A 19,459-nucleotide genomic window follows, 5' to 3' on the forward strand; every position below is an offset into this window, starting at 1 on the left:
AGACTGGGGGGGGGGGACATGATTCTGCAGCGCCGGGTTGGGCCTGTCAGAGGTGTTGGAAGTCATATAAACAGTGTTTAAAGCTGACAGGAATCCGTGTGTGAGCCTCGGGGCGACACCCCAACGAACCTGATAACATTACAAGGGGATGAACCGGGGGGGGGGGGGGGTGGTGGGGGGGGGCCTCTGTTTCGCTCAGACGCTGTTGCTCAATCTGATCCTTTAAGCAAGAAGCTTAAATCTGGACGGCAAAACGTATTCCTCAGACGGATATGAAAATATTTAAGAAGGTTCGCTGTTTGTGTCCAGACCCACAAGGGGGGGGGGGGCAAACACACATAAAGCAGGCGTACGCCATGAGATGCCTCCTGACAGACTGTATTCTGTCCATCATAAGTCTACAGACTTAGCTAAATGCTAACGTTAGCATGCCCACAATGCTAAAATGTCGATGATTGGGAGGTTTTCTGTGGACGGAGGACATTTATTCTGCGCGTATTTGGTGGCGAACGAAACTTATGAAAAACATTAAATTGAAAAAGTGAATGCAGCTCAGCGAGAAGGGGACATGAATGTTGCATTCCATCCCGGGTGCGATGCATGTGTCGCCAGAAGTCGTTAGGATTCATCATCCGGGGACCACGAAATACTATGAATGAATTGTTTGTAGTGGATTGATTTACAGACCTTGGAACCGCAGTGTGGCTGTAATGTGAAAGGTGTTTTGCGGCTATAAAACATGTTGTTTTCCCTTCTGCTGGCAGAAAAAAACAGCAATAAAAATGTATCTTTTCAAAAGTTTTCCCTTTGCTCTGACAATTTTGACAGTTTTGCAACCGGCCGCGTAACACATTTACAATTTCCCAAATGATTAAATCCCAGCTCACTCCATCTTTCAACTGCTCCTTTAAACTCTCCCTGTTATCGGTGGACCTTTTCATAAGATCATTAAAAATCATTAATTATACACGGGGGGGGGGGGGGGGGGGGGGAGTAATGGACCGAGCTCCGAGGCCTCTCATCCTCTTAAAGTGTAATTACTGAGCTGCTGTACACATGTCATCCTGTCATCTGCGAGCTGCGGCGTCGCCGTCATTCGTGGACCGAAGGACAAGCGGTACTTCAGGTCTACATCAGACAACCCCCCCCCCCCCCCGAAACGGTTGGAGACATTAAACGTGACTCTTTCATCTTTCTTTTTCTTTCTTCTTTTTTTCCCCCTCCCTCTTTGCAACACGCGGACATTATTCCTCCTATCAAAGGGTTTTTATTGAACCGTGGCGGCGAGCCCGGGGGCCACAGAGCCTCATTGTCTGACCTCCTCTTGAACCAGTCAGACAGTCAGTACGCAGCCCCATTTTTTTTTTTTTTCGTCCCTCACCCTTTGTCTTTGAGCGAGGTGTTAAAAAACGAAATAAAAAGCGGTCTCACTTTCAGGACCACCGCATCGACAAGAGGAGATAAAACCGCCCTCGTTGTTCTCTTTCTGCGGCGGTAAGCCGATAGTCGTTCAAAAGGAGTCAAAAAAACAAAAAACAAGAGCCAATCAAAGTCTCCGCTCGGGGTCCAAAGTGTTTTGACGTGTTTTTTTACTGCGGGCCGCGTCAATCAAACTGAGGGCGGAGGCGAGAACGTTGTGTTCGGCCCGTGGCCGTGCTGGTGTTGCAGGTATTAGCCCGAGCCCCGAGGGCCACGTCACAACAACTTGTTCTGAAGAGTGTCGGAGGAGTTGTCAGAGTTCCCCCCTGCAGGCCAAGTCCTCAACATCCGAAATGAGCGTTTTTTCCGATGAGTTGTGACGTCAGTCAATTAATATCAACAAATTCTATTAAAAGGTAAGTTCAAGTAAAACTGTAATAAAGTATTGTGATAAATCATCGCAGTCCAACGGGACATTTTACTTGAATGAAGGAGTTAACTTTTCATTATGGCATCATCGTTTTCACTTTTACGACATAAGAGATGCCTCCACAATACTAAAATAATGAATTAATCCGAAAATGAACTTTCTGAAATGTTAAATGTGTGGATTGAAACAAAATTATAAAAAAAAAAAAAAAAAGATCAAACTAGTTTGTCAATCTGGGGTTATAACTTATAACGGGTTATAACGTGTTGTCCTTTATCAAATACTTCAGACACGAGTCCCATTTGTTACAGTAATAAAATCCATTTGATGAAATGAAGAGGAATATTCAGCGTGCTCTGGAACATGGATGTCAGCCATCATAAGTAAACATGATTTACAAAAAATAATCTACTGCAATACACTGTACAAAAAGACTACTCAGTTTGCTCAAGTCATATATATATATATATGGGTAAATACATGTATGTCCTTTTTCTTTACTTAAATCATTTCTGGCCCTATGTTAATGTAGACAACTTTATTTTATCAAACTATTGTTTTTATTTGGCAGAAACATGATCGGATCTACGAGCCCAGAACACCAGACCTACTCCAGGCCGAGACCAAAACCCTTATTTAAATTAATCATTTATCATACTGTATACTGTGTACTTATGTGCTTAATCATGGAATACTGTGTATTAAATACCAAATAGTTCCCAAATCTAAATGATCACGTAAGAGACATACTGGAACTTCTCTCTTTATTCTTCTCTCAGCGAGATTTTGTTGTTTAAAGTAATATTTTTTTTGTAGATGAGGGAACGTTAGGATATAACCATATACAAAATATTGATCTTAAACAATCATAATTCCATCTGAAACATGATATCTATTGATATATTTTACACGCCTGACATGAGGAACCTTTTGTGAATCCTTAGCGATGAAGATGCGAGGCGTGGTTGACCCCACACACACACACACACACACACACACACACACACAGAGATAAGCAGGTGGACAGATAGATGGACGTGCTGGCAGGCAGACATGCAGTTAGACTGTCTGGCACCAAAGGATGACTGGAAACGCACGCAGTCAGACTTTGAACCGTGTCTGTACTTTCTCTCCAGAAACACGATCCTCTGCTTAGTGCTGGAAGTAAATAATTGCCTCCATCTCTCGGGGTGGTTGCGTTCATGAGTGGACTTTGTTCAGTGGGGCGTCGACGGGTTTCTGCTGCCATCTTTTGGCGTGAATTGAACAGGTTCGCGTCGTGTTTCTAGATGTGCATTCGAGAAGCAATGAGAGCAGGGAATAATGAGACATGTTTTTTCAAACCATCTGTATCTAATTCAAACGTATTGAAACAAAATCAACGCTTAGATAGCAACGTTTGATTTGTTTCAGGTAAAACAGTTAAAAGGTAACACAAATTGAACAAGTCAATACAATAACAGTAAAAAAAAAAGAGAAATCGAAATTAAGTTGATATTAAAAATGTTAATGTTCAATGGTTATAACCCGTCGTCCAGGAAGTAAACGATGTCTTTCTTTCTACATTATCAAATCAGTCGTTTCTATTTCAAGACGTTCCAGAATAAATCTGAGTGGTCTCAAAATAAAGTTTTACCATTTTACTCAGACTCTGAAATAAACCAAATCTTAAGGGTAGAAATCATAAACTACTCACTTTTGACCACTCGTTAAAAAGGGTGACAAGTCAACAGTGATTGAGAAAGTATTTGGATCCTATACATTAGTAAAAGTACTAATGCCTCAATGTAAGAATACTCTGTTACAAGAAAAATTGCATTGAAACTGCTAAATGAACATTTTTATCATGTGTAAAGTCATTCATAAATATGTCCATTTCACAGCATTAATATTGGTCTTCCTCAGGACTCAGGCTCATTTAACTTTTTATTGTGGACTAATTTGATGATTATTTTACCGTTTATTGTTTAGAAAAGAAATCAGAAAATATGGGAAATCCCAATTAGCCAAAGTGACATCATCGTACGTGTTTGTTTCGTCCAGAAAACACTGAAATGATTGAAAAGGAAATATAACAAATCCTCTCACCTTGTTTTTAACCAACTAAATGCTTAATTGTGCATTTGAGAAAGCACATTCTTGGTTACTTCCCACTTCTTTAAACAGTTCAGAACAGTTATTTAATATGATCTTAGTTAATACTATAATTAATACTATTCTTAAGGGTCATGACGAGATGATTTTTTTTTCTTAACGTTTAATGTCTTCACACTTCGAAAAGACCAAATATGGTTCCAGAATAGAAAGGTGGAATGAACTGAGATGAGCCGTATTAATGTAGAGTATCTCATTACCATGTTGCTCATAATACAGGACTCTCATTCCCCAAACAACATTAGGCCGATCACACGCGTCTCTTTGTTTATGCTGCCACGTTACCATCAGCTGCAGCCATTTTTGTTTTTTTAAGGCTCGTGGAATTTGACAACAACTCCAGCGACAATAGTGTTCCCCTCACTCATTTTGCTAAAGTGCAGCGATACAATGGTAGCCCAGGGACATTATTTGCATATTGTCGAGGGGTGTGTGAATAGGGCTTAGGAGAATGAGAAATTGTATCAGCCACAAAGAAAAGCAATGGTCTGTGACCACATGCTCCATCTTCTATGCATATGTTATCTGAGATTGAGGGCTTTTGTTGTCACATAAATGCAAATGGAAAGCCGGAATGCAAGGAGAAAATGTCCAATTATGGTTCAAATAGGAATTTTGCTCAATCCAATCCTGCGTTAGTGTTCTGTTAAGTATGATGTGCAGTGGACAGTGTCGCACAAATCCAGCATGGCAGTACGCTTTTAAACGTAGTACCTTTGATGTAGCAATCAGTGATAGGTTCATATATTCTTGACAGAAAACACAACCAGGATTTAGATTATGAGAATTGTCTCATAATTCGACAGGCAAAAATCTTATTTTTGATGATGAATGTTATGTTGCTCACTAGAGGACAGTCTGTTTGGTCAAGCTGCTCTTCTGCTTCTCTTGAAGTGCACGCGCATGTGATGAATATCAACACTGGGTGGCGCAATTTACACATGTTTATTTGTCAGAGAGCCCTTGAAACATTGAACACATGTTCACAATCAGCAAAATAAAAAGAAAACCAGACCTTTTCTTTTGTGAATAAACAGCCATGTGGTCACTGGGACACGTTCATCTCAAGAGGAAGTGCTATATTTTATTAACAACCATGTCTATTTCTATTAGCATTATTATTATTAACAATAAACACGAGTTCTGATGCTGCACATGATCTGATAGTTTGTTCTGGTCTTTTTTATTGTGATGGTGAAAACAGTTAGAAGCAGGAATGGCATTGTGTGGCTGAAGGCTGCATGATGTCACCAGTGAGAAGATGACGATGCTAAAGAGAATCCAATGATCAGGGAAACCATTTCTGGTTTGCAGTTATAAAGGGAAGCAACTCCATGGACTCACTGGACGTATTCCAGCCTCTCCGAGGTCCCCAGATGTGTTCTACAGCAAATCAAAAGTCCTTCAGGACCATTCATTATTTTTCTCGTTTAGTTACGTTGAAGCCTTGCGTCCATATTTCCCCCTCATTAATCTACACTCATAATCCCACAATGAAAAATCAAAATGACGACTTTACGAACAGGGATATAACATTGACTTGAGAATCGTCCCCTTTGTCACTTTTTCATTCCTTCATCGAATCCCATCTGCAGTAAAATGAACTTGACGTGATTTGATCTGACAACACATTATTTTGTTTATTTGTTTATTCACTTTCCTCTTTGTCCTGCTACATCCACATGTTTTTTTTTTCAGCAGACCTCACTTTTAAACAAAGGGCGGTGACACCTGCTCGTGGGCTGATTCACAACCTTTTCGTGACTTCAGATTTCAGTGACTGCTTGTAAAATTAAGGAGGCTTGGGCGGATACACAATAAAACACGGTGGAGAGGGAGCCTCCATTCATTGTCTCACCCTCAGGAAATCTAGGCGCATCCCTCGCACTCGAACCTGCCGTTTGCTCCTTTTAATCGGGACGTGACAGACTTATTTTACGAATTTCTGTCAGTTTGATTCGACACACGGAGGCGGCTTGGTCCGAGATGAGTTCAACTCTCGCTCTTTGGCACACGCCCCTCGCAAACTGCATGACCTCAACTCAATATCCTGTCCGCTATCAATGCGATTATGCAGGCATGCTAACAACAGGAAATTTGCTCTCACAGGGATTGACCGGCAGCCATGTATAGTGACTCGTGACTCAGAGGTGGGGCCTCAGTCTTGTGTGTGTTTTTTTGTAAATCAGCCGCAGTGGGAGCACTGGGGTTATCTCTCCGGGATTGTCGTTTCACGCCATGAGTCACAGCCTGCAGCGGGAGGCACGGCGATCCTCTCCTCATGACTCTTTGTGGGTCGAAGGGAGAGCTACCTTCTAGTGCGAGTCATGCGTTTGTGTGTGACACAGAAGATAAAAGAGGCAACATGTGGCCCTTCATGCTGGAAACACAACCAACGGGGGGAGGTCTACGTTTCAGTGAATAAATGTAACAGACTGTTACCAATGTTAAATGTTTAACAGTGTAAGACGTTTCAGATCGGTATGGCCCCCCCGGACTTTGACCTGCATCTTGAATTCCATCTTGAGAGGTAAGACATTGAGTAACTGAAAACCCACAAAAATAAAACTTGAAAAAGGCAAATTTGCAGAATCCGATTAGTTAATATCGTTTTTTTTTTTTTTTAAAAGCATACACAAAATATCCAAATACATTCCGCTGAGCGGACAGTGGACGCTGCGTGTGTGGCTTATCTTTTTTTTTTTTTTTCACGCTTACATAATATTAAGCGAGAGGCACCTGTCTCTGATGCATCCCGCTCGGACAGCTCAAGCACAAATAGCTTCTGCGGGGCGGCTGCATCGCAAAGCAAAACAGAGTCTGACACATTGACATGAGGCCTTTTCCTCGGGCAGAGGCCCGTAGAGACGCTGCGTAGAACAACAGCACAGTCAACGGCTAAAAAATGAAAAAAAAACGGACGAAATGCCATCCTGTCTGATGAGACTTCCTCATAATAAAAGCTAAGCTCACGTCAGAAGCTCTTACATCCAAACGAGGGTTTGCCACTTTAGCGCGGAGCCTTTTTTTTGGGGGGTTGAGGTTTCGCATTCGTTCCGGGACGCCGATGACGACTTCGCTAAGTGGCGGGCAGATTGCCGGGGGAGGGAAAAAGCGCCTTCTTCCTGTTATTCAAAGAGGTGTCAGTTATGAGTTGTGCTTAAACCAGAAGTTTCACAACACTCAGTCACAGCGGAAGCACAATATCAACTCTGGTGTTTCCTCTATGCATGAGTGGATTATCTGGAATCGGGCATAAACAATGGCCACATATCAACCCACGCTTGGGGAAATAAATGTGGCTGTAAATGTCAAAGGCGGTGTGTGTGTGTGTGTGTGTGTGTGTGTGTGTGTGTCGTCAGAGTGGTAGCACCGGGATCACGTCACCCCCCCGTTTTAAATAAAGGCTTCTCTCTCTCAACGACTCCCCTGGAATGGAGCCATCACGGCCTCCGTGGCTGAGGCCGCCGGAGGGGGGGGGGGGAACCCGGCTCTCCGCTTCAAGGTTGCGCTACACCTGGCAGAGGTGAAAATGTGTAGAAGTATCCTCCCTCCTGCAGGGCCAACTTTGGAACCCTTACCCTTTTGTGTTGCAATAAAACTCTCAGAGACAAGTGTGCTCGTTGGGTATTGTGTGTGTGTGTGTGTGTTTGTGTGTGCGTGTGGATGTGTGTATGTGTGTAGAAGGGTTAGGATGAAGAGCCTTTGGTACACCGTGTGCTTGTTGTAAGGAGTTGTCTAGAGCTGCTGAGCGATTGACGGCCCTCCCGGAGAGAAACGCCGTGTCTTGTTATTGCCAAGGAGATCTGTGAAATCACTTTTATTTCTCAAGACACACACACACACACACACACACACACACACACACACGCACTGTGTACTCCAAGAACTCTCCGCTTTATAAAGCTGCAAAGAGTTTTTTTAAATCTGTTGCTAAGGAACAAGAGAGAAACCTGTGACCCACAGACACATTTGTGTTAACAGACACACATACTTGTTTTTCTCTGTACAAACCATGTCTATGTAAGCTGATCACAGTACTAGTAACATTTAACATTTAATACAAACTGGTGTATACTTTACACCAAGTTTTACCAAATATTTTCAGTAACATTTTGAATGCAAGGCTTCAATTTCCTCTTTACGCTGGCAGAAATCTGGTCATCTGTGTTCTTATCGCATCCATGCAGACTCCCACATGTTCTTTTTTCTTTCTGACCCTTTTACTCTGTTGGGACACCAGCTGACATCAGACACACACACACACACACACACGCACACTCATCGGACCAAGTCCCCAGAGGTCGAAGGCAGCACAATGTCATTATCAAGCATCGGATTCTACGTGGTCACTGCCCATTCAGTCATGCTGACGTGCCTTTTGTGCTCAGTAATTCTTCTCACAGAAGACCCCCCCCCTCCCACACACACACACTCAATTCGCCGCCCCCCCCCTCCCTCCCCCTCCCCATCCCGTCTACTGCGGCCCATCTGTAATCCCATCCCCCATCCTGCACCCACCCACCCACCCCGTCTCACCCTTTGCACTCCCCCCAAACAAACCAGCTGTCTTGGCCGGTCGTGTCCCCGGAGGCGTAAACAGGTGCCGAGAGGGCCGCGTGGGGGCCCTCGCCATGCGACACATGGCGGCGCGCTCCTCCGTCCTTCTCCTCCTCCCGCGGCCCTGCCCGGCGCGCTGCGCAGGAGGAGGAGGAGAAGAGAGCGGCGTGTTGTGCGGCTGCCCTGGTCGACCCGGTCGTTATGAGCGGACGAGGATCCGTCAGCGGAGACCCCCTCGCCGGCTCCGGGATGTGAAGGGTCGCCGTGGCACCCGCTTGAAAAAAAGTGCGCGTCGATGGGTTTAGTGGAGAGTTTGTCAATTGTGTATGTGGTTTTCAGTTCGAAGACCTTATTGGCCCGTCTGGATCTCTTTGTTGGGGTATATTTTGGTGCTGAGCGCTAAGGAGGAACCTTGACATGCCTTCATCAGCTTGGAAAATATACATTGCTGTGTGACCAAAATAGATTAAAGGAAAGGGGTCCGTCCTGCTAAGCCTGAAGCTGGCTGTATTTTTAGCACAAACAACACAGCGCGCACAGAGAGGGAGGAAGTGCTGGACGCAGGTCGATGCCCCTTCACTTGTGTGAGTGTGAGACGTTGATGGAGCCCCCCCCCCGATTGAAGGCGTGCGCCTCTTTCTGACAATAGTTCCCCCCCCCCCTCTTGGATTCAACTCCATCACTTCAAAGCGCACTTTGAAAACGGATGTTTCCGAGGGCCGCTTTGAGGCCTTGAGTACGCAAGTTATCCTGCTTTGGCCTCGTCCGTCTCTGACGCCGCTAAAGATGTCGCATCAGCCTCTTTGTGCAGCGCTTTCACAACTTTTACGGCTCTTTCAAGCGCCCGCAAATACGGCACCCGGGTTTGCGAACCGCTTTTTGAACGCGGTGAAGTGCGCTCTTTTGAAGCCGGGAATGAACAAAGGACGCCCTTACGCCCTAAAACCGTTCCACTATCACTCTCTCTCCCCGTGGTGAGCTCAGCTGCGTTGCACACTCTTTTGTACATCTGGCACTTTCGACTCCTTGACACTGTGTGTGTGTGTGTGTGTGTGTGTGTGTGTGTGTGTGTGTGTGTGTGTGTGTGTGTGTGTGTGTGTGTGTGTGTGTGTGTGAGAGAGAGAGAGGGTGGGTGGGGTGTGTGGAGGGGTGTTAGGCACATGTGGGAGTGTGTGCATGTGGTTTCAGGGGCTGAGCCGCGCTACCAACCCAAACGGCCGCCTTGTACGGTAGAAACGCTGCAACCTCTAACAAGCTGAGGCAAGTTGGTGGCTCAGCTCGTGCATGTGTGCATGACTTTTATCATCTTCCATCTCGCAGCAGCTCCACAAGTTATTCCCCCCCCCCCCCCAACTCAGTGGCAATTACTGGAAAGTGTTGAGTTGCAGCTGCTGTATTTCAAACCCCACAAGTATTTGCACAATAAACACACGCAGGAATGTAACCTTGCCTTGTTGTATAATCAACGGTTAGTGCATTTTCAAAAATAAAATGGTGAAAATAATGGTGATTTTTCCCTTGCCATGTTAAAAACCCTAAACTTGATTACCCTGCGTGGGGGGAAATAAGAAGGCAAGAACAGTGTGGCCCTTTTCGAAATAATAATTATGTTGTATGAATAAACTGAAACAGATGGATGATTTCCTCTGTGGAATTTTCAAGACAATTCACAAATAATAAATAATTTTCCATAAAGATCAACAACAGATAAACGAGGACTTCATCCAAATTGCTGTCACATGCAATTCCCTTTTTTTCCGCAGCTATACAACTAAATCAAGTGATCTGTGCACGTGTGTGTTTGTGAAGGCTTATTAAAAGGCACTTCCACATGCTAATGAACCAGCAGTGGGAGCTGAGATTGTGCAATATCAGCGCAACACATTCGTCCAGCTGCTCGAAGTGGCCTCTCGCGGGTCTGCTGTGCAGCTTGAAGCCTGAATGATGACTCTCAGCAGCAGCTCCCGCATTTGCATTTGATGCAGACTCCTTGCAGACTTTAGTCGGGGTGGAGGGGGGGGGGGCGAAACGCAGCACCGCGGATGGATCTGAACTCAACGAAAACTTTGCCGAGCCGGTTTTCGAGCGGAAACACCAACGCTCATAAAAGTACTCCCACTTCGCTGCTCGAGTCCTGTTCGAGTTAAAGGACGCGGGGTTCGCGCGTAACAGGTTTGCGCTGTACGTTTAAATAACCCCGGGGTTGAAAGCGTGCGCGGGCGGAACTAGCTTTCCCGGCGGAGGAGCACAGAATCCTCTCACCGGTGCGCACAGTTCATCCGCTGAGCTCGATCCAGACGGAGTGCGCTTAAACTGGAGGGTTTAACTCCGGGATGCGTCGGCGCCGCGTCTCATAAACAACAACACGTCGACTTTAACGAAGCAACGCGTTGACCTCCACCGAAACTGGACCGGTTTTTTTTTCTTTTTCAAGAGAAGTTGTTCCCGTGTTTTTAGTCCTTTAAAAAAAAAAAAAAAAAAAAAAATCAACCGCGCGGACTTCTCTCTCTCTCGACGCTGGAAGGACTCAATCCAGAAAGCTCAAGATGTCAATTCTCCCCTTCACTCCCCCCATCGTCAAACGACTGCTGGGCTGGAAGAAGGGCGAGCAGAACGGCCAGGAGGAGAAATGGTGCGAGAAGGCGGTGAAGAGTCTGGTGAAGAAGCTGAAGAAGACGGGACAGCTGGACGAGCTGGAGAAAGCCATCACCACCCAGAACGTCAACACCAAGTGCATCACCATCCCCAGGTGAGGGTCGCCTTCACCTTCACCTCTCTCACCCCCCCCCCCCCCCCGTCGCCTTTAGACGCGCACGTTGCCATTTTAAAATATACATTTTTTAAAAACTCGTCGCGCTACTTTTTTCGCGCTGACGTCGGTCTCCGCGGGGGCGCGCGGCGCGTCAGTGAGGACTCGTCGGGAGGAAGAGAGAGAGCGAGAGGTGTCGTGCAGGTTATCGCGATGCACACTTGTCGTTTGTCTAGCTTTGATCTGGCGTCACGTCTGTTGGACAGAGGGACGCGATGCACGAATGGAGTCCCAAGTTAAGTTATATAACTTGGTCTAAAATCGGGGACACTTTCTCGCGTGCGTGCGGGGTGCGTGGGCGGCTCTGCGGTGTCTCTGTTCCGCGCGGCCGTTCCTGCACCGGGACGGAATACAAATTCCTAGCATCAAATCCGGCTTTCAATACCTATACCTACACCTATATACTAATAGTTTCTGCTGATTCCTGCCATGCAGTTCCCTTACAAGCAGTCCTTCCTCTCTCTCCCCCCCCCCCTTTTTACAGGTGAGGGGCTGTTTGTAAACGTCATCATATGAGACGGCACACCTGCAGTGATTAATCAATAACCCTACAGGAAGTTAGCCAATGGTTTACGTGCTTTTATTGATGGCTCCAGCATCTCAAATGAGCGGTTTTGATGGTTTACTTTTGTTATGCAGATGAATATGTCGTGGTTTTGGACACTTGAATACATAGCAATGTGTGGACTGGGCCCTTCTTTTTTTTTATTTTTTTTTTTACAAACAATAACTTGATTTAACTATGCAGATAAATCAGCAATGAAAACAACGTTTGGTTGCAGCTAGATGACGGCCATGTCATTTATTCAAGAGGCCTCTCTCAGAAGTCTGAACAGCAACTGAGCATTACAACCTTTTTATAAAAGTAGGGTTGTGTTCGGTTTGATTCCTAAAGTGGCGACCAAGTGTGTTTTTATGTGTTTTTTTTTTTTTTTTTTTGCAAGTTGTAACTGACAAATATAGACCTCAAACCTTTTGCCTGTGTCCACAGAATCTCTCCGGCATACGCGGGGTAATTTAGATTTAATAGAGCACCCGGGTGTCCGATGAAAACCGAGCTCGGCGCGGGGCGCTCCCACATTCTTCACCGCCGCGCATCACAGCGTGCAGAGGCCCGGGCCAACTATCGGAGTTAAGCCTACCCGGAACGTTAAACAATGTTTGTCATGATCCAGGTTTTATGTTTCCCACCACTAATACAGAGGAGGAGGAGGAGGGAGTGCATTAAGATGACCCCCACAGATCAGTGCGGCCTGACACCGTCCCTGGAGAGCTGGTTGTTTCTATTAATTCCCACTTGGTTCTGGCCTGCTGACAGCGGTCGGCCGCCCTGCGTGTCCAGGCGCGTCCGCGAGGAGGTCAGCTCCCATCTATCTTGACACATGTAACTGCCCCCCCCCCCCCCTCCCGATGAGGCGTCTCCATGACGGTTCGACCGTGATGTGCAGCAGGCGCTGCGTGCCGTCGGTTGAGCCGGGTCGCGTCGGGTGCCGGTCGGCAGATCGAGTGTCCGTTTTGCGGCGGAATTTAAGGTTGGGATTGTTGAAAGAGGCGTGATTGAGATCTCATATCTTAGAGGGCCAAATACCAGAAGCTGAAACTTTATTTTTGTAAAAATTACATGCTTTTAAGTGGCTTCGATTTATATTCCCAGGCGTAGTTTGCAAACAAAATGCTCTGGGAGTATGTGCTTTGGGCTCGGCCACTGCTCCACTCGGCTTTGTAGCTCGCTGTGGTTTCCACAATGAGCCGTTTTTTTTTTTTTTCAGGACCAGTAAGCAAAGTGAATGCTGGGGGCTCGTGTCCAAGTTCAAGCCTTAGTCACTCATCAACAAGCAATTGTGGCATTGCGGTGCTGACCTATCCTCCCTCCCTCTTTTTGCACCATTTCACCCGATGAGCTGTAAACAATCGGTGGGGGAAATGCGTCAGGCCATGAAAGTCTACCGGGTGGTTTTCCGATGGTGGCGGAAGTATTTGCAGCGCAAGTAACTTGTGTGCATTTGTAAGCAGAAGCCTGTTCTGTTTCTGTTGTTGTTTGGTAAATATACTGAAGCTGAAAGTAGGAATTGTCATTCTCTCAGAGGTCGTATTGATGGACGAAAAAGAGGCTGCTGTTTGCTTCCTGTTATCTACCCATGGCCATTTTTTTACTTTCTTCAAGCCGTGGTCCTCATTGTTCCCTGACCTCAAAAGATGGCCAAGAACCCGTAACCTTTTAAGGAAGTGATAATGTCGGTCACACTAAGCAGGAAGTTATGAAGTCGTGACCTTCCCTCAAGCCACAGTTTCATCTTTGCACCAGCTGTTTGTAGCTTTCGGGTAATTGATGGGTAACATTTGATGTCCCACAAAGCAAAACCTTTTTTTTAAATAGTCGGTTTTGTTTGAGTAATTACTTTGATGTTTTCTCGAATTTGTAGGAGATAAATTGTCCAAAGTAGACAGATGAGGCTGAAAACAGACCATCATGTTGTGTTGGAACAGAGACAAATTTTTAACATAACTATGGAAGACAAACAATCCTTCTCAATCGACATGTTTTTAGAGGGAATACCTTTTAAAGAAAACCCAGGATTCCAAAAGCAGTTTAGTGGGGGAACCCTAGTGGTGTGTGTGACAAATGATTCAAGGTGCGCGTTTGTTTGCGTTGTTTTCTTTTTTTTTTTTTTTTCTTTGCAGAGCCTGAGGGAGTAGATTCCTTCCTCCCTCCCTCCCTCCTTCTCTCCTACCTTAACTTTGACTGGCTCATGCCTGGGGAGTGCTTTTGTTCTTGCCCACACACATCCTTTCCTTCCTGGCAGTGAGACCTCAGTCTGATTCACACTGCAGCGTGTCAGGGCAGGATGGATGGAAGGAAGGAAGAGAGGAATCCCAAGTACAGAAATAAAAGATGGGATGAAACAAAACAACAACAAAAACCAGGGGCAGGAGAGATCACAGAGAGACTGTATCCGCGACAAGGGCGGAGACACCACAGCTCCCGTTTACGTACAAACGCGGCCCTTCACGGGCAAAAGAGGTCAACCGCTGTGTTCACATCTGGGTCCGTGCTCGTTGAGATTCACGGAGCAGGTTACAGACAATTTAGTAAAAGTTTACAGGATTGTTTTTATTGAAAACTGATCTCGCGGATCATGAACTCATGCAGGGAGATGCAGAGGGAGGGCATTCCCAATGATGTCATCGCGTTTGGGGTTTGATTTAACGAGGGGAGGGTGACGTGTACGCCATAGACAGCAGAAGACAGAATAAAAAAAAACAGTGAAAGTGACAGATGAGTCCGAGGGGAGGAGGGGGTGGGGGGGGATAAAAGCAAACCAGGAAGCCGAGGGTTCGGATGACGAGGGGGAAGGAGACAAAATATCTGACGACACGCAGCAAAGCGGATTCTCGAGCTTATCGCAGGAAGGAGAAAGAACGAGCAACGCGCTAAAAGCTCAGACAGAACAGGTGTGTGTGTGTTCCATGCAGACAACCGCCCTGCATCAAAAGAAGTGTGTGTGTGTGTGTGTGTGTGACTGGATCAGAGACAATAAACACACACACACTGTCTAGGAGATATGGTGTGCACTTGCATGCTGTACATACAGTTGTTCTATTATCTATTAGCATTATTATTCATGTTTTGTGAGCCAGTTGAATGCAAAAACCTTTTTATTTTATTTTTGTCAATGAGAAGCCGAAGACAGAGGAGGAGTGATGATGTCACACTCTCAGATATTTCACATTGTGCAACACATGCCCAGACCAGGGTGTAATTTGGGATTTTTTTTTAATTGATGGTAAAGACGGACATGTTGGTCCCTCTCTCCTCCAACACCATCCCACAACATCGTCAGCATTCTGATCCGGTCCGCTACATTTAGTTCTGATTATTTCAATCATTTCAATTGCCTCAAACAACAGTATACAATATAACATATTAAAAAAAAAGATTTGATGGGATTAAATCTTTTAGAAATGTTTTAATTTGGCTCATATCCATAGACCACACACACACACACACAATCTTTCTCTGACTATTCTCTTACATGATAAGTATCACACCTGAGACTGCATTGTTCGATTGAAGACGGGTCACAGAGAGTTTGTCTGTGTGTGTGGGTGGGTGTGTGTGTGTGTGTGTGTGTGGTTGGCTGCTCTAACGATGCCAAAAGTCTGCCTTCAGTAGTCTGGTTCAGGATTCTTATCATTGTTTTATTTGCTTGACAGAAAGTGGATACTGTTGAACTAAGCGTGTGTGTGTGTGTGTGTGTGCGTGTGAACTACAGTACCTGTGTAATGTGTTTACTTTGTTTCAAAGGCAAACAAAAGTGGATCAGCCAAAGCTCATTGGTTTCACCTGCACTGTCATACTTCAACTGTTTTTATGTAAGGATAGTATCATAATATTGTGATACTGTGACAGTTATGTATCTATTATTTAGAATTTTTAAAAGACCATAATCTATATATTATTTTAAGAAAAGAAGGGAAAGAAAGATAGGAAATGAAACTTATTTATAATAGTTATTTGTGGATAGTTATTTGACTCTAATTGAACAGTAACGTAGTCTAAACTCATCATTTACTATTTACTGGTGTGTGTGTGTGAGAGAGATGGGGGGGGGGGGGGGGGTGGTGTTAGTCAGCTCAGAGGAATGCTCGCGCTGCCTCCCGGGCCCTTGAGGAGGGCGTCGGCTGCTGTAAGGTTTTGGGCCTGCTGCCGGGGTGGAGGGGGTTAGAGAGACAGCGCTGCCTCAACTTGGCCTTCTCACTATCTGGGAGTGCATGTGCACGCCGTAGAAACACACACACACACACACACACACACACACACACACACACACACACACACACACACACACACACACACACACACACACACACACACACACACACACACACACACACACACACACACACACACACACACACACACACACACACACACACAAACACGTTCCCCAGACAACAAGCCGGTCTTTGTGCTCCTTTGGCCACCGCCGCTGCTGCTGCAGGGTGCTGCACTACAGCTGGATCTGTGAGGGGGGAAACACTTGACATGAAGGAGACGGGTTAGGAAGGAGGGGGGGTAGCAAGGAGGGGGGTTAGGAAGGAGGGGGGTTAGGAAGGAGAGAGGATCGCTCTTCAAGCCGCGAGTACAGGTGGACGTTTTTTTTCCCAACACGGAAAGATCATTTATCAGGTTGTCTGCGACATTCTGCTGACGAGGAGCAGCACTTCAACACAAGGACCCGAAACACTTCAAACCTTCAAAGGACGAGCAGCACAAGATGAGCAGCCAAATCGAGGTCGCGACCCCATCTTTGCTATTTCAAGGTTGCAATGCGCTTCATGATTCAAATATTGATCCCTCCAGAAGTGGAAACTCAACTTTGTGAGACGTGAATGCGTTGTGTGTCGGTTAGGAAGTACTCGTGTAGACTGCTCAGGTGTCGCTTTGTTGTTACTTACTCTTTGAACAGGAAGTTCTTTTTTATGCAACCCAAAACAGTGCATGCTGGGATAGTCCGCAGACAGCCACGGCTCGTGGTCTTCGTGTCGCTTGGCGGGACGTCGTCTCCAGGTGGGAGTTTTAAAGAAGGAACAAGCGTTCACTTCACTGGACGAGGAGACCTCTGGAAAAAGACTCAAACCGGACTGTTGGGGGGGGGGGGGGGATTTATTGATGACTTGCGTGTGGAATATTTTCAGTCATCCATCACCGTGACGCTCCGCTCGTTGAGCATCAGCTCCCAGGTTTCCTGAGTCCAGACGACGGCGTTATTTTGTCGTCGGCCTGCTGGTGTCTTATTTCACGCCCCTCACTGGTCCCAGCGCACCCAATGATGTCACCTGTGGGTTACCCCCCCCCCCCCCCCCCCCCCACACTCTGCTTCCTCTGTATGAAGAAGAAAAGCCTGATGACTTTTCCAGAGTGTGTGTGTGTGTGTGTGTGTTGTTCCTCCGTGTGAGTTGCACCACTGCTGGAATGTCCTCACTGGCCTTCTTCTCGCTGCATTCTTTCTTCGGTGATCACGTTGATTTGCTTCTGCGTTGCGATGATGAAATGTGTGTAAACCGTAAAGATCTTCACCGTCTCAACGAGGACTTTATCCGACTAAAGGATTTTAAACCAACGAATGTTACGCTCAGTTTGCCTCCTCTCGCATTATCGCTCAGTAACTGAAAAGACTTGTCTGTCTCCCCCCCCCCCCCCAAAAGCTTCCCCTGGTTGAACCCAGGTCAGTAACAGAACTTTCAATTCAATTTTTGATTTAATGCCCCCCCCCCCGCCACAAAGAGGGAGAACTAAAACTAATTATTATTCCTACAATTACATAATGTTATTGCCTGTACATTTGCGGACTGGTTGTGACACGTTGTTGTTGTTGTTGTTGTTTGGAGGGCGACCCCCCCTCAGCCGGAAGAGAGTGGATGTCAGCTGGACTTGATGAAAGGCACAAAGGCCATTTTAGCCTCGCGCCCCCACCCTCGCTCTGTACTTGGACGGAGGCTGGGCGGCCGGGGGCGGTGGGACAGACGGAGGAGGAAGAGAAAAGGGGGGGGGGGGGGTTGGGTTTAGGGGGCCAGTCACAGACACTGAGCTGCCCTGAGCTGTTGAGACAGTCTGCCAGCCCCTTTGTCCAGCAGCACCCTCCTTCCTTTATCCATCATCCACTTTGCCCCCCCCCGCCCCGCCCCCCATGCTCTCACAGGACAGACTGTGACTGGAGGTCCTGACATGCACTTGCATTAAAAACCTACCAAAATATTTTGTATTATTTGGATCGAGCATGAGCTCTAAGGGCCCCCACTGGAAGACGGCAGAGATGGACGTGGAGGACGTCACGGGGTCACTGCGCCCAGACCTGTCCTTGAGTTACAAGCCCGGCAAAGCTGTAAAAAGTCCATTTCAAAAGGTTTGAGGGAGAGAGTGTGTGTGTGTGTCTCTCTCTCTCTCTCAGAGCGTAACAGGGCATGCCCCAGAGTGTTTGTTTTGACCCCCCCCTCCTCCCTCCCGAGCTCAGTGAAGCTCAATCTGCTCTGTCTGAGTCGGTTTTATGAGTCAGCCACACACACACACACACACACACACACACGGCATCAGTGTATTTTCCACTCCACAACCTAAACTCCCTCTTTTCCAAACCAAACTCCACCTTTAGACAGATGATCACTAAATGTATGAATCCCTCGAAAGTAGTTATTTTATCTCGCTCGTGTGTGTGTGTGTGTGTGTGTGTGTGTGTGTGTGTGTGTGTACCTACTATTACCACAAACAGAGCTGGTTGGGCATAAAGTTCAGGCTTAGCTACGGGTCATGAAACACAATGATGTTGACACAATTTCCCCCAGCAAAAAAAAATCTATACCAATTGGTCCCTTTTTCTTTTTTGCTGATCAGTCTTTTTCTCTTTCTTTCTCTCATCAGAGACTCATCTTTTTCAAATGTACACTATTTTACCATCTGATTTTTGGCCCGAGTTGTAAACACGAGTATTGAGGTCCACCCAGCAGGGTATTTGAGGTCATAGTACCCCCCCCCCCCCTCCCCACCCTCCTCAACTGAAGCACTCTGAGCCTTTTAGGGATCCAAGGCTTGATGGAGACGCAAGAGAGTTATTATTTTTTTCCTCTTTCCATTAGTTTCTCATTCAACATGCAGGAGTCATAACTGACCCGGATAGAGCGAGTCATGCAGTTGGTGGGAGTCATTGGAACGGGGCTTTGATCAGTGATCAGTGAATCAACATGCAGTTAAAAAGCCACTATTTTGATATTAAATGAATCAAGTTGTTTTTGAATCATACATTTTCAGTGGTTCCTGCGTCTCTCATTTGACTGTTTTGGGGTTTCACTCGTCTTTCGGGATCGTAAACTGGATTTTGCTTGTGTTTTTAGAAGTTGTGCTGAATCATTCATTCATGAACCAATCGATTTGAGGAAAATAAACAGCAGATTCGTTAGTTGCAGCCCTTATTCACAACTCCAAATATTAAAAAAAAAAAAGGTTTCATGAGGAAGTAAATGCCCTCAACATGAAACAATAATTGAAAGCGCAACCTTTGTTTGTTCTCCTTGGATTATATTTAACTGTA

At 46.0% G+C, this 19,459-nt stretch overlaps 1 protein-coding gene across 1 annotated transcript in view; it reads left to right on the forward strand.

The window, feature by feature from the left end:
• Positions 1–10,692: 10,692 nt before the first annotated feature.
• The window catches only part of LOC119198624 (mothers against decapentaplegic homolog 3), an 18,351-nt gene continuing 9,584 nt past the window's right edge, over positions 10,693–19,459 (forward strand). Inside the window, exon 1 of the mRNA XM_037456016.2 lies at positions 10,693–11,312. Within this exon, the coding sequence (XP_037311913.1) occupies positions 11,110–11,312 (203 nt within the window). The 5' untranslated portion in view covers positions 10,693–11,109. The remainder of the gene's footprint in view (positions 11,313–19,459) is intronic.

The sequence above is a fragment of the Pungitius pungitius genome, chromosome 4 (assembly GCF_949316345.1).
Source record: "Pungitius pungitius chromosome 4, fPunPun2.1, whole genome shotgun sequence".
Lineage (NCBI taxonomy): Eukaryota > Metazoa > Chordata > Actinopteri > Perciformes > Gasterosteidae > Pungitius > Pungitius pungitius.